The sequence below is a fragment of the Sminthopsis crassicaudata genome, chromosome 2 (assembly GCF_048593235.1).
Source record: "Sminthopsis crassicaudata isolate SCR6 chromosome 2, ASM4859323v1, whole genome shotgun sequence".
Taxonomy (NCBI): domain Eukaryota; kingdom Metazoa; phylum Chordata; class Mammalia; order Dasyuromorphia; family Dasyuridae; genus Sminthopsis; species Sminthopsis crassicaudata.
Genome location: NC_133618.1, coordinates 257,316,314 through 257,330,962, shown reverse-complemented (window position 1 = coordinate 257,330,962; position 14,649 = coordinate 257,316,314). Strand labels below are relative to the sequence as shown.

Genomic DNA, 14,649 nt, shown 5'->3' with positions numbered 1-14,649 from the left:
ACTTGGTCGAATGGGACTCATGCCCAAAAATCATTTGACCCTGATCGATTGTGGCAGAGACCTTTTATAGGATTTTTTTTTAGCTACCCAGGATATATGGCCTGAGTAAGGCAGATAAGATAGAGAATACTGGGTAGGTGGGCAAGCCATAATTCCAGTAAAAAATCATAACTTAGTCCTTACGGATGGGGATCAAGATAAGCAGGTTGAGGGCAGGAGACTGGGTGGCAAGGGGCAATACTCAAAAAGAGGGGGAGTTATCCCAACAAGGATTGAGGTAAGGCACCTGCAGTTTTATGATATAATGGAATGGAGAGTGGCCAAAAATTCAAGGTTCCTGACTCAATTTCTCCCAGTCCTAATGGCAAGGAGAGGGGTGGCCATAATCGTTTTATTTAGGGCACAGCATACTAATTTTAATAGTAGTATGAGATGAAGCAGAGGTAAGCATCGTAGATCTGTCTTCCTCAAGTAGTGTGAGTTGAAGTCATTCAAGTCAATAAGCATGTGCCAGGGAGGGTGCTAACTGGAGGGGCACAAACCGGACCGCAGGGCAGAAAGTTCAAGGACTCAGCCCACCCCCAACCCCGTCACATCTTTCATGAAATGAGAATTCCCAGGATTCAGGTTAGGATTGCTTTGCCACCTGGTTTCTCCTATTCCTCCCCCTTCCATCCTCGCTCTGAGGTGACTCTAAATTCTTCAACTATCTAGGTCTCCTTCAGCAAGCCAGTTCTTTCCAGCAGCCAGGCTGGGGGCAGATCCCCACAATTGCCCTCTTGTCTCAGACTTGGCAGCTACTGGGGCCCTCTGAGGCAGGAAGGATAGGCAGGTACATTGTGTCCCCCTGGCTTGGGCCCAGTCCTTGTACCCTTCCCGGTGCTGCCTTGTGTGGAGGAGGAAAGGGAAGGGGTGGGGGATGGGGATGGGGAGCAGTCCTGTTACTCTGGTTATAACTCAAGATTCACGGGAAGAAGAAGGAAGTTCATGCCCTCTTCCCACCCTTTCCCTTGCCCTGAGGTCTCCTCTGAAGTCAAATCCATCAGGTAAGAAGCATATGATGACCTCTTGTCCTTTTCTCAAGATGGGGGGAGAGGAGACTGGTGAGATTCCCTACTTCCTGTGACATCCTTCCAGGGACCCACTGGGCAGGAGGGACTGAACTGGGGGGGGAAGGGATTTAGCCTGTCCCTCCCCCCACTGTGAGGTCAGCACCTTCCGCCCACCCACCCTAGCCCAGAGCTGTCTACTGGGGCTGGGGGCTGGACATGTTCCCCCAACCCCAGCCTCCCTTAGGACGGGTTGGCAACATCTCGTGCCTGCTGCTCTTGGCTATCAGCATCTCTTCAGCTGCAGGTGCTCTGCTTGCTTCCTACCAGTGTGACACTGGGCAAGTTACTCAACTTCTCTGGGACTAGGATTCCTCTTTGTGCAAGAAGGAGGCTTGGACTTGATGACCTTCAAGGTCCCACTTCTGAATTCTGGAAAACCTGCTCTATTTCCCTCTCCCCTATCCCACTCCTGGATGTCCCAGAGAAATGGTTCGTTTCTGTGCTCCCTGACCCTGTGGCCTCCTGGTTCCCATGTGGGTGATGTAGACACTAGGTACCAAAAGGCAGGGTTTGGTTGTGAAGAATTCACAGTGGCCATTCTTTGTGGCAAAAGGTGGATTTATGTAGGGGAAGGAGTTACAGACAGAATGAAGGCAAATAATAGATACTGATGATAAATATGAAACAGAATGGGAGAGCATGCGAAAGACAAGTTCCTTGGTGAAACTCATAACTTCCCAATAGGAAGGGGGCACCCCATGAGGTTGGGGCAAGTCCTTAGCTGGCAGGATAAATCCTGGAATGGACTTAGCACCCTAAAAGAGTAAGCTGTAAGGAGGAGAAAGTGGGGTTGGGAAGTATAATGGAGTTAGGAGAACTGCCACATGGCATGGGGGAAGGGGAAGGGAAAGGGAAAGACACCACAAGGCAGAGTACCATGGGGGACTGACCAAAGGATGGCAGCAGCCACAGAATGGCCCATAAGTAGAATTGATAGGGAAAGTTTATCCTCAGGGGCATGACGGATTTCTGACAGGGGATGGCAAGGGGAGGCTGCTCCAGGCTTCTACAAAGGGTGGGTCTCAAGGGTTTTATGTAATTTGTATTTCAGACTGGAAGACCTCAAAGGGTAGGACCCATAGAACTAACCTGATCTCTAGCAGCTCTGCCTGCTTGCCTCAGGGATCCATTCTTTTTTTTTTTTTTTTTTTTGAGGCAATTGGGGTTAAGTGACTTGCCCAGGGTCACACAGACAAGAAATGTTGTGTCTGAGGTTAGATTTGAACTTGGGTCCTCCTGACTTCAGGGCTGGTGCTCTGTCCACTGCGCCATTTAGCTGTCCTCTCATGGGCCAATTCTTTAGTTTCTAGACCAACACACTATTCAGGACTTCATCACTTCTGGTCCCCTTTGCTGAGCCTCATATCTCCAATGCTGGCTCCTCTCCCCACTCCCAGCCTTCCCTGGGCTAGAGAGATGAAGCCTATTGTCCCAGGGGAAAGCCTATGAGACCTGCACTACCTCTAAGCAGGGACATCAGGGTTTGGGGAGATATAAAAAATTTCCCAGAGAGAGCAGACCTTCCTTGGCGTCCCTCCCTCTCTCCTCATTCCCTCCATCTAATATCCTCCTCCCCCCTACATTTGCTCTTGGTTTTCTTTTCCCCTTTAGATACTCTCTCCATTGATGGAAAGCACTGTGAGTGTGGTCTGGGGATCAGCAGGGAGGCCCTGACCACCCTGCTCATTGTCCTGGGAGGCGTCAGCGTGAGCTGCTTCTCAGCCCTGCTCCTTGTGGTGGTCAGCATTATTCGGACCAAGAGGTATGTGGGCTGAAGTAGGGCTTCCAGCTCTCTCAGTCGTCAGGGGTGACAGGAGGAGAGGGGTCCTTCCCAACCAAGCTGGCTACTGGCCATTTTAATGGGGATTAGATGCTCTAGTCATTGTTATGGGCAGCATGGACGGTCCTTGAGGGAGTATATGAGGAAGGAGGGAAGTTAAGATCTGGGAAAATACGTGGAGAAATATGGGACAAAAGGCGGTAGTGGGAAGGATGTGGGAAGACTGGGTTATATAATATAGAAGGCTATGGATGATAAATGTGGAGAAGGTATTGGGATTAGTGGAGATGGAATATGGGCATACCATTTGGATTATATGGAAAGCTAGAGTATAGGAGCAGGGTGAGGATTATGTAGGGAGTTATATAGAGGTAGTGTAAACATTATGTTGAAGTGTTCAGAATGGCTTATATTATTATGTAGTGATAAAACATGAAGCTGGTGGGAGGGTAATATGGGGGTGGGAGTATTGGGATTATTTGGGGGAGGGAAATAGAAGTCGTATATATGGGATATGGAATAAAGAATAATGTAAAAAAGGGATTTACTGGAGAGAACACAGTATAAAACATAGGACTGATATGGGGAATATATGAAAAAAGGAACATGGGGTGGCAAGGGGGTATTTGGGGGCTTGAGGATGTGTGGGAGAGAGGTAGGAAAAATACTTTTCTGATATAATGTCCAGTTCAAGATCCTTCTGGTCTTTGAAATAGGCAGTAGGTGAGAAAGAAAAAGGTTCTCTGGGAAAGTGGGGCTGCTTCTCAATGTTCATGTCTTTCAGTGGCTTTGACAGTGCCCCAAAGCACTGGAGACAGCTATATGAAAATTGAGTGATGGGGACTTATCTCAGTGGGGCAAGCCTGGTAGGCTTCACAGGCTTATTGTCTGGAGAAAAGGGCAGAAGTTAAGCTACTTCTGGTTCCTCTTTCTCTCACCTTCTTTTCTAAAGGGACATTAGGTCAGGCTTCACTTATTGATAAACCCTCTTTCCTTGTGTGCACACATCCCATTGGTCCTCTGGAGGAGACCAAGCTTCCTTGTACTTGGTCACTCTTGGAGTGGGCAGTCTCCCCAACATCTCTGTTATGATGCTGTGATATGGGGCTTGGAACTGTAAGCGCACCCAAAGTCCTTTGCTAAGGGAGGGGCATCCGCCCAGATGTGCCCCCTCCTTGCCCTTGATCCTCGACTTTGGCTGAAACATCGCTCACTCAATCATAGGACATCATCTCAGTGTTTAGTGATGGGGAGCTACTCTCGAATGTGCCCACCATCTCACTGTATGCTACAAGGAAGCCACAAACACGTAACACCTGTGGAAAAGGACCAAAAGAACAAAGGACATTGTGTGGCAGCCGCCCCTTTAACTGTTCCATCAAAGAACTGTTTCATAGAGAGTTGTGAGATAGTCGAGTTGGTGGAGGTCTCTAAAGCCATGGAGGAAGTTCTGGAATTTCCAGACTTGAAGAAGCAAGTAACACTGTCTTTGGAAGAGCCACCCTTGGAGGACGATTGAGGAGAAAGTAGGATGGACACCGAAGAGACGATGGGGAGAGGGGAAAAAATTAATACATTTTTTTTAAATCACTGGACATCCTGTGTGTGAATCAGAGCCTGTGGCACTCTGTGCAGGGATCTGAGTCTGTGAGGGTATCTATTTGGGTCTGTGAAGTTCCAAGGCAGCCTTCGAGTTTGCCTTGGTCATAATGGTGATGTCTTATTGTATTGTATGAATTTTATTCTTTTTTTTTTTAAACCACAAATTGGTAAAAGTCATCCTCCACTAAAAGTGGGGCCTGGTTTGATGGCTATTCACTGACGAGGCTCTTTCCCCTGGCCCAAACTCCGTAGCCCAAAAGCTTTGGAACACAGAACACACAAGCCCTCATTCCATCACCTCAAAAAAGCCCCTTCCCTTCTTTCTGGAATGTCTCTCAACACATGTAGCCCTTCAAGCCTCTCCAACCATAGAGACCAGCCCTTTTCCCAGTCTGCCCCAGGCTTGACTAGTTTTCCTAGTTTCCTTTCCCCGCCTTCTTTCCAGCCCCAGAAAGAGATGAACCACCCAGCTAAGGACAGGGTGTGCCAACAAAAGTGGTAACACCTGCACATCCATGGGCATCTGTCCAGATCCTGCCTCTGGGACTCTGCAGCTGGAGCAGAAGCACAGCCAGGTGTCTGGGCTCCCAGGGCTAGATCAAACATGGTGGGAACTGGATTCAGCTGAAGTAAAACTGGCTTGATGTCCCTCTTCCTAGCTAGGGCTCCTCATCTCTCTGGGGCTGAGCCAATCCTTGCCTCCTCCCAACAAGTGCCCATCTGGGGCCAACTGAAAACATTCAGCTAAACTAAGCTATTTTTTAAGGGCACAAAGATTAGAGACATAGACGGACACAAATTTTCATTCAGATCCAGATAATTCAGACAATGATCTACACATAGGTTTGACTATGTAGATACACTGACACACACTGATTCTCAACATTCAAAGACAGACACTCAGAGGCTTGGGCACAGATTTATGCCCAGGAAGGCATCCTATACTGGAATATACAGAGTTTCATGCACAGATATCCACAGACTCAAACACGAACGAAGGGCAGATCCCTGCAAGAATGAAGAAGCCACACTGGATCCATGCAGACCTGCAGGTCCAAACTTACAAACTGTCAGTGGGGAGGAGGAGAAGGGAGCAATGGAAGGAGAAAAGTGGGGAGGGCAGATAAGGATAACTAAAGCTGCCTTTAAGGTTTCACACGAAGGTTCACACAGCAAACATCTACAGAGAGATGTGCTCAGAGACCCTCGTCTTCTCAACCCTACCTGTGCAGCCTAAGGAGGAAGAGGGGGGATAGGGGTTAGTTCTGGGATCATGTAACACACCTAGAGATTAGCTCTGGCCGACACTCCCGATGGTTCCCAAGGTGGGAGAACAAAGCTGTTCGGACTGCTTCCTCTTCCAGAGAAGCCCTAGGTATGGATATACTTGGTATATTGGTGCCTTTCTAATTTCTCTCTTGCCTTTATGGGTCAGGGAACTGGTGGAAATGGAATGAGAGAGAGAAACAAAGAGGACCCTAAGTCCCTTGATTTCAGTTCCCACCTCTCCCCCCTCATCCTCCTTGAAGGCTGTCTACTGAGTTTGGGGATTCCCTTCCCCACCTTGAGTGCCCACGGGGCACAGCCTAGTTTGTTCTAGGTGCAGCACACTGCCCTTGTCCAAGGGCCCTGGGTGCTCTGTGGTGGAGTGTGCAAGAGTGGGGCATGCAGCTCCCAGCCTGGCATTGATTGGGGCAAGTTAGGTGCTCCTGTGCTTACTAAGGAATCTAGCCGTGCTGACGTGGAGCTGGCCCCAAGCCCAGCAGGTGGCTGGCTGGTAGAGCTGCTGGCTTTGCTCAGAACCTTACCTCCACCTCTACTCCTCCCCCCCATCCCACAGAATCCTGTCCCAAGACAGGATCTACAAGAACTTCTAAGCTGGCAAGTTAATATTTGTTTAGAAGCAGGTGACAGTCGAAAGGAACAGATAGATGGGCAGAGCTTGGAGGGAAGACATGTGGACGAATCTGCCCAAGCTAGGACCTCCTGACTCCTAAGGGTCACTTTTTGATTAAGGCTGTCCTGGTGAGCTGCTTCGGGGTGGGGAGGGGCTTCCCAACAATGACTTTCTCTTCTTTCTTTTTGCTAACCCTGGTACTGCTGATCCTCTCCCCACCATCCACCCCAAGCTCAGGCTGGAGCTGCCTTTCTGAGTGTAACTGTGGGAAGGGTGGGCAGGTCAACTGTTCTGGGGGAGAACTACACTTTGTGCCTAGGATTCTGGACCCGAGGGTACAAGTTCTTCTCTTGGGTCACAATCATATTGACTTCTTGTCCCCGGGGGCCTTCGCCCTTCTGCCCAGGCTGCTCTCGCTGGAGCTTCAGAGCAATGGATTACAGAGAGTCCATGTGCAAGCCTTCTGGGGCTTGGGGGTCCTGCAGTCCCTGGACCTCAGTGCCAATGCTCTCCAGGCCCTGGAACCTGGCACCTTCCGGCCACTTCGAGCACTCCACACTCTGTCTCTGGCGGGGAACCGGCTGATGCGGCTGGAGCCCATGTGGCTGGGTCCCCTGCCACTATTGCAGAACCTAAGCCTGCAAGATAATCTTCTCTCTAGCATGGGCTCTGGGGTCCTAGACAGACTGCCTGCCCTGCACGTACTGAACCTGCATGGGAACCCTTGGATATGTGACTGCACTATTCTCTCCCTCTGCCGCTGGCTTCGGAGCCACGCACACCAGATCCGAGGTAAGGACAGAGGTCAGCTAGAAGGAAAAGGTGGGGGGACGCAAGGTCAGGGCTGGAGGAGTTTGGGTGGAGGTGTTGGGGGTGGATGGAAGATGGGCTAAAGATGCAATCCTAGGACCTGGGGAGTGCCATCTTGCCTCCAGCCCAATCTGAATGTGCCCAGGTTTCACATTCTTGTGTAGTACTGCCCCATTCTCACCCCATTGTGTCCCTAGGAGCAGAGTCCCTGATGTGTGTGTCCCCAGACCAACAGATCCTCAAGCCACTGGCCGCCCTCACAGAAGCCTCATTCAATTATTGTGCACGCCCTCTGACCCCTTGGGACCTGGGGATCATCACTATGCTTGGCCCACTCTCATTTCTGGCCAGTTTGGCTGGCTGCTTCATCTTTGGTTCCTTGCTCACTGCCTTCCGGGTTCGACGGAAAAACCGTCACTACCCGGTGAAGAGACCCATCCCCCAGCCCGTTGACCTGGATGACCCCCCAGAGAACCCAACCACTAACTTCCCAGCCCCATCTTGCTTTCTGTGACCTCTGTTCTCATTCCAGTCTAGAGCTGGACCCCACGCCTTGTCCCGTGACGCCATGCTTGGGGGGAGGGACCCCCTCCCCTCAGTGCAGCTGCGCCCTTCAGTTCCCCAGGCAGCCCCTTCTTAGTAGGCTGGCAGCAAGAGAAATCCCCCTCCGCCCCCTCATCCCGCCCGCGGTGCTCGAGATCTCCGCCGGGAGACGCGCGTGCTCTCGGGCCCGCATCAGAAAGCGGTCACACAGACTGAGGCTCGTAATGTTCAATTTGGCAACACATGGTACATGCCTGTACACGGGGACGGTAAACGTCTGTACACGGGGACGCGGGGAGCTTACAGAGAGGCGGGCGTCTGTACAGAGAGAAGGGGGTGGCTGTACACAGGGATGGCACAGAGCCCACGCGGGCCGGCGTGAGCCTGGGCAATGGGACGGCCCGAGCTGTACACGGGAAGGGCACAAGCCTGTACAAAATAGCGGTGCGTGTGGCCCGGGAGGACGCTGCGGACGCGGGCGCGCACCTTCCGGGGAATGGCTCATTCTGTATGTAGGGCGCGGTCCCGGCGGTACACAAGAATGGCCCGCAGGGGTGCGGCGTGCCGGGAAGGAGGGGCGGCCCTGGGCCAGGGGGAGAGGCGGGGGGTCCATGCCGAGAGGCAGGAGGAGTTACAATCTTCCCTTTCCTGGGGGTTGGAGACTCACCCCAGCGCGGCAGTCCTGAAGGAGGGATTTGGGGGGTACAGAAGGTGAGCGGAGAGGTTCAGCTCCCAGAATCCAGCCCTCTGGGAATGGAAACCAAAGCGCTGAGGCGAGGGGTGGGGGGCGGGGGGCGTAGGGCAAGAAGCATTGGTGTAGATCCAGCACCAGCCAGGGTGGAGCCGAGCCAGCAGGAGGGAGGGAGGACTGACCAGTTCAAGGGAGGGGGGATAGTGAGAGCAAAGAGGGAGGAACATAGAACAGCTGGGGGAATGGTAGAAGCAGAGTTTGGAGAGAGAATGAGCTGGGGTCATGGCGAACACAAAAGGGATGGTGTCCACGGCTTTAGCAGAAATTGTGTCGGTGGGGAGAGGGAGGAGGGGTGATGGAAGGAGAAAAGTGGGGAGGGCAGAGAAGGATAACTAAAGCTGCCTTTAGGGTTTTCTGTAATCTCTTTTGCTTCCAGGGTTCAAAGCCGCCTGGGGTGAGGAATACCCCTCTCCCCAGTCTCTGCCACAGCCTCTTTAGGGCAGAATCAAGGTGATATTTGGTTGGGGTGGGGGTGGGGCGGAATCTGCCCGGGAGACCACACTGCCCGGCCAACCCCAGCTCCTGAAGTCAGACCACTCACAGAACCACAGAACCATACCGAGAGGATGCTGGATGCCCAGAACGTAGGCAGGATGGGGCCCACCCTGGGACCTGAGATCAATTTGCCTCCGGCCTGCTGAGGATTCAGCTTGTCCCTCTCACTGCCAATCCCAATTTCAGGTCCTCTCACCCATGACTTACTCACAAGGAAACTCCAAGTCTTGGCACTTGGCCCTACCTCCCCCTGTGCCTACTTCCAGCAGGGATCCTGCCCTCTGGGTGCCAAGATAGGGGTGGGGGGAAAGGGAGTCGGGGGCAGCAGCTGCCCCACAGTGCTGGGGAAAAGGCTTGGGAGTGGGGGCAATGTGCAGTCACTGGGGGCCGGGAGGACGGGGGACGGGGCGTTCCCTCTGGCCTTCCCGAGCAGGACCCCTCAGTCCTCAGGCATCAGTCCTGACCAGCGCTCCTAGTAGTTAGTAACTAGGCCGGCGGCTCCGGGAGGCCTCACACCACGGTGCTCACCGAGGGATCTGAGAGGTTGAGTTGCCCTGTGATATCAGTGGGATGGTACTGCTGTAAGATACAAATACACAGACAAGGCAGAGGGGGGGTTAGCGCTTAGCGCTCCTGGGGAGGGGCAGGGCCACGGGCCAGCACTGTGGTTGGTGGAGCCGCCCGGGGGGGGGGCACGAAAAGAGGTACAGCAGGGCCTGGGGGGGGATGCGACCGGCCCCATCCCAGGGGGTTCGGGAGTGGGGAGCAGCAGCCCCGGAGGGAGGGCCAGAGGGTGCCTCTCTTCCCGCCCCCGTCCCCCGTCTTGCTTCGGGGACTCTGCTTTGGCCAGGACGCTGTCCCATCTGCGAGGGGTGGGGGGAAGGAAGGGGCGCTAGAGCCGGTGCTGGGGGGCAGAGGTGGGTGGGCCGAGGGCGTCTCAGCTCTCCCTATGGCGGGCACACATCTGGAGCTGTCCCTCCTCCCTCTCAATAGCTCTTCGCGGCAGCACCGTGTCTTTTTGGTTTTGCAAAGCGCCGCGTCCACCCCCGGTGCTCTATAAATAAGAATCAACAATCAATACCCGCTGACCTGGCACAGCTGCCCGGGGAGCCCAGCCCCTGAGTGCCCCCTTCCTCCCCCCAGCCCTTCCCCCGGGCCTGTCAGCGGGAGGGCGGAGGAGGGCGGGAGGAGAGGGGGGCAGGCGGGGCTCTCAAGCAGTCAGAGCAATGCCCCTTCCCATCCCCCACCCCTCCAAGCAGCACTTCCGGGGCTGAACCGACCCACCCCCAAACTCCCTCCCCATCCCTCCCGCTCCAGAACCCAGCCAGTTGGTAAAGAGGCCCCCGACTGACCACTGTCTTTGCCCAGTCCTGGGTCCATCCCATCCCATTCTGAAGAAACCCTCTTTTCCCACATCAGGCACAGGACAGCTCCCAAGAACAAGAGATTCTTTGGCGGGGTGAGGGCTGTGATTTGGGATGGGGTCTGGAGAGAGCTGAGGGCTCCCTGGCCTCTTAAGGAATCTTGGAGGTGCTTTAACGAATAAAGGCCATCTAAAGATATGAAACTCGTTTGTTGAATCAGATCACTGCCAAACTCCTCCGAAAGCGCATGTTCGCCCGCTACTCCCTCCTCAGGCTGCTCTGAAGGTCACCGGTGACCAGTAGACAAATCTTTTATTTTAATCGTCCTCATCTTCTTTGACCTTCCTGAGGCATTTGATATTGCTGGGATCACTCCTTCCTCTGAAATGCTGTTTTAGCTTTGGAAACATGGCATCCTATTACTTTGAGCTTTTTGAGTGTTCCCCTTGAATTTTTCAGGGCTTCCCATTCACTTCTCATCATGCTGAATGCCTCCTAAGAACTATTATTGACCCTTTTCTTATCTCTTTTACCTTCTCCCATTTTCTTTCTCCTTTCTTTCCTCCCTCTCCCCCTTCTGTTTTCTCTCTGCCCCTTCTCTATTTGTGCCATAACTACAACTACCGTCAGGACTGTGCTGAGATGGTACCCTCCCTCTCCATCTCTGATCCCTCTGTGTGGTTTTCTGAATCCATACCACGTAGGATTGGGGGTCAGTGAAGCTGCCACTTGAGACCTGTGTAGCCTCCTGCAAATCATTGACTTTTCCGTGCCTTAGTTTCCTCATCTGGTACCTCTTTGTAAGACAATCTGGGCCTGCTCCAGAGTCAAGTTCTCAATATGTGTAAAATGAGTGGGGCTCTAAGTCTGTGAACATAATCCACCTTCTTTCCCATTGTCTTGGTCAAATTGGTCTCAGTAGGAGAGGGGCAAAAATTTGTGGCAGAAGGACCCTGTCAGAGGTGACTGAGAGGGAACTAAAGTTCCGTGTTTGTTTCCTTCTCCGGGAATGCCATCATTTTCCTTCTCTACCTATCCAAATCCTGCATGTCTTTCATACTCCAGTCATACAACTTTGGGGAGCCTTTTCTACCCACTCAGGTGGTCTTTTATTTGAAGCCATGAAACATTTCTCCTGCATTGCACAAATTATCCCTTAGGCTGTTTCATGGGGCTTTAGAGTAATTGCTTGAGCCAGGATTCAGGTTTTCTGAGACTAGAGGGTCTTTTCTTATCTATCTTCATAACCCTTATAATGTTTTGCACACGTTAGGTGCTTTACCTACTGAGTGATTTTGTCAACCTTGAGGCTGAAGTAAATTTGCAAGCAATCAGGTTGTTATTTTTGATATACTTTTTTTTTTTTGTATTGGATTCTGAATGGTAAGATTATTGCCTAAGATCTATGAATAATAACTAGCATATACATAGATCTTTAAACATTTGTAAAGCACTCTACATGTATCTGTTTTGATCCTAATAACTCTGAAGCAGATGTTAGAATCCATGTTTTACAGATGAGGAAAATGAGGCTAGAAGAGGTTTCACAGATGTTTGGGGTAGGATTCCAACTGAGTCCAATAGAGGGTAGTAGCTCCCTATCAACTGTACTAGCTCCCTGCTTCATGGGAGAATTTGGGTCAGAGGTTGGAGTGATTTTAAAAAAGGGGTTTTCTTTCCATAGTTAATTTTTCTATGCTAACCTAACCCTACTTAAGAGTTACTCCAGGACTTCTCTGTCTGCTCCTCCAGTCTTCCTGGGGCTAGTCATGAAGTAAGATACATTCAGTGAAAACTTGAACAGGGCCCAATGATGAGAGCATCGTGGTATCATGAAAGGAGGCCTAGATTTACATGCAGCAAGGCAGCTAGGTGGTGCAGTGGATAGATTACTGGGCTTGGAGTTTGTCCTGTATCATACATGGCTTAACTCTATTAGCCTAAGAATAGTACCTATCTCACAGTGTTGTCTGAGGATCAAGTGAGATTTGATATGAAGTGCTTTACAAACTGTAAAGTGCTATAATTATCGTTTGAATTGTGGCTCTATTGCTTATAACTAATGTGACCTAGGACAAGTAATTAATCCTCTGAGGCCCTAAATTCTTCATTTGTAAAATGGATCCCTCTCATCTCGTCCAGCTCTAAGTTCTGTGATCTGTGGGATGAAGAGGGGTAGAGAAGGAACATTCTGAGAAAGGAGGGCTAAGGAAAGAGGAGTTGGGGGAGGGATTTGAAATGTCACTGAGGGGTCTTTGTTATATAGAGAATTAAAAGGTAGGATAATTCCTCACCAAATCCTTTTCTACCATTCCTGAGACTCCATGATATATCTAGTCACTTTTTTGCTATCTTTCTGTCTGGTATCTGAAGCTCTTAGGTTAACATATGAGGGGGGGACAATCAGCAGTAATAGTTGATGTGGTTGTCACAAGGTCTGGGTGCAAAAACTGCTTCTTGCTACTACCTAGCTACAGGATTTTGGGCCAGTCACATTGGTTCTTTTAGCCTTTGTTTCCTCATCTATCAAAGGGGGACTATAATACCTATCCTGATTCTTTCATGTAGCTACTGCCAGGAAGCAACTTTGTAAATTAGAGGTACACTAGGATTATTAGCCTCTGTGTTCAGAAAGTACTATTGTCCTGCTTGTGCCCGTTAAAGCAGAGAACATTCCCCCCCCCCCCCCCCGGATTATATGTCCCAGGAAAGAGGAACTGTAGGTATCTTCCAGAACTGTCCTCTTAGTATAATTTCTCCCAGGCCCCAGGGCCTTCACCTCTTTCTTCAGAAGCAAGCAGAAGTTGTGTGTGTGTGTGTGTGTGTGTGTGTGTGTGTGTGTGTGTGTGTGTGTGTGTGTAGGTTCCTTCTACAAGGCTCTAGGAAGATTGGTCTCTTTCTCAGCCTAGGGGCAAGAAGAGAGAATGTTTTTCCAGACTATTCCATCCACTCCTTCTACCATATATAAATTGGAGAGGATGGGCTAAGGGATGGAGATGAAGGCCTTCATGATCATTCCCCAACATTAAGTCCTTTAATTTCTGGGGCAGGAAAGTAACTTGGAAAAACTAACAATTCCAATATGATGCAAACATTGAGTAATGCACTTTGGGATTCATAATTGCTGTCTTCCCAGATCCCTAACCCCATCTTGCCTTGTGTCTTAACTATTTATTCAACCCTACCTTGCTCCACTCTTGAGGTCAGGGCAGGATAAATATTTCCTTTGAGGAGTCTTGGATCAGAGCTTGAGCTTGAATGGAGTATCCCCTATCCCAGACCCCAGAGCTTAAGATAGGGTCCAGAATTCCTTATCCTAGAACCTCCCTTTTCCCCAATCTCTAAGAGCATCCCTCAGCAATATTCTGAAAGGACCAGTAGGACCCAGTATAAATTGAAAGTCAGATTGGCAGCCCCCTAGGGCCCAGCCCTCCCCCAAGGCTTGAGTTCCCCCAATTGCCTGGCCTCTGGCCTCCCCAGCCCTGGGCCCCGACCCACACAGAGACCACATGGAGGATGCAACAGGCATGGCTCTGGTGAGACAGGTGAGACAGGCGCTGGGAGGGAGTGACGGGGGATGGGCCAGGCAGGACCAGGACAGACGGGACGGGACACGGAGGGACAGTCATCACACACTACCCGATCTCTGGGCTGTGTGGGGCATCGAGGAGAGGACCGGCGGAAACCAGGAAAGTCCAAGAAAAAAAGGGGAAAAAAATAAAAAGTTGGTAAAATCTCCCAAATCGGTGAGAAGACTAGGAGGCAGGTCATCCCCGGCCCCCCAGGGCCCCTGGGCCAGGCCCAGAGACAGGCGCTGAGACTGACTGACTGACTGACTGACTGACAACATGAGGCAGCTTCAGGATGAGTGTGTGGCAGTCATGGGATGGCAGGAAAAAAGAGAAAGACAGAGAGAGACAGAGAGAAAGACAGAAAAAGACAGGTGGAAGAAGAGAGACAGAAGCTTGACAAAGAGACTCATAAAAAAAAGATGAAGATGGAGAGGAAAGGGAGATAAGAGACAGAAAATGATGAAAACTAGAGATAGAAATAGAGAAAATGGAAAGACAGAGATGGAGAGACACACACAGAGGGATTGAGACATAAAGACTGAGAGGGCAAAGATGAAATTGGAAATATATAGAGAAGAAAGTAAAGAGACTTCAAAAGAGATAATAGTGAGAACATAAGTTTGTTTCTTCATATTCTCCTCCTAAGAGAGATGTAGAGAGAGATGAGATGAGATGAGATGGAGACAATAGAAACCAGAGAAAGGCATATTCTCTAGTGATTCA

General features: G+C 50.9%; 3 protein-coding genes across 15 annotated transcripts in view; 2 read left to right on the top strand and 1 right to left on the bottom strand.

Moving 5' to 3' along the window:
* Positions 1–816: 816 nt before the first annotated feature.
* TMEM210 (transmembrane protein 210) lies at positions 817–4,487 on the top strand. Of its 4 annotated transcripts, none has more exons than XM_074289019.1 (3): positions 817–1,046; positions 2,724–2,874; positions 4,117–4,487. In XM_074289019.1, exons 1-3 carry the CDS (start codon positions 920–922, stop codon positions 4,409–4,411), a joined length of 573 nt encoding a protein of 190 aa, XP_074145120.1. In that variant the 5' UTR covers positions 817–919; the 3' UTR covers positions 4,412–4,487. The 4 variants fall into 4 exon arrangements, with proteins under 4 accessions (XP_074145120.1, XP_074145123.1, XP_074145122.1 ...); XM_074289022.1 differs by lacking the exon at positions 817–1,046 and adding an exon at positions 1,225–1,356 and having other exon boundaries at positions 3,845–4,487; XM_074289021.1 differs by lacking the exon at positions 817–1,046 and adding an exon at positions 1,232–1,541.
* Positions 4,488–6,279: 1,792 nt separating this feature from the next.
* Positions 6,280–9,344, top strand: LRRC26 (leucine rich repeat containing 26). The gene is made up of 2 exons (XM_074289018.1): positions 6,280–7,183; positions 7,399–9,344. The coding sequence occupies exons 1-2, from the start codon at positions 6,556–6,558 to the stop codon at positions 7,713–7,715; spliced, it is 945 nt and encodes a 314-aa protein (XP_074145119.1). The 5' UTR covers positions 6,280–6,555; the 3' UTR covers positions 7,716–9,344.
* Positions 7,958–14,649, bottom strand: part of GRIN1 (glutamate ionotropic receptor NMDA type subunit 1) — a 37,173-nt gene continuing 30,481 nt past the window's right edge. For 6 of the 10 annotated variants that reach the window (XM_074289007.1, XM_074289013.1, XM_074289009.1 and 3 more), the window contains one exon: positions 7,958–9,569. In XM_074289007.1, the coding sequence (XP_074145108.1) occupies positions 9,501–9,569 (69 nt within the window). In that variant the 3' untranslated portion in view covers positions 7,958–9,500. Of the gene's footprint in view, positions 9,570–9,919; positions 10,753–14,649 lie in introns of those variants that run through there. The other 4 variants (XM_074289006.1, XM_074289012.1, XM_074289008.1 and 1 more) reach the window with 1 other exon arrangement.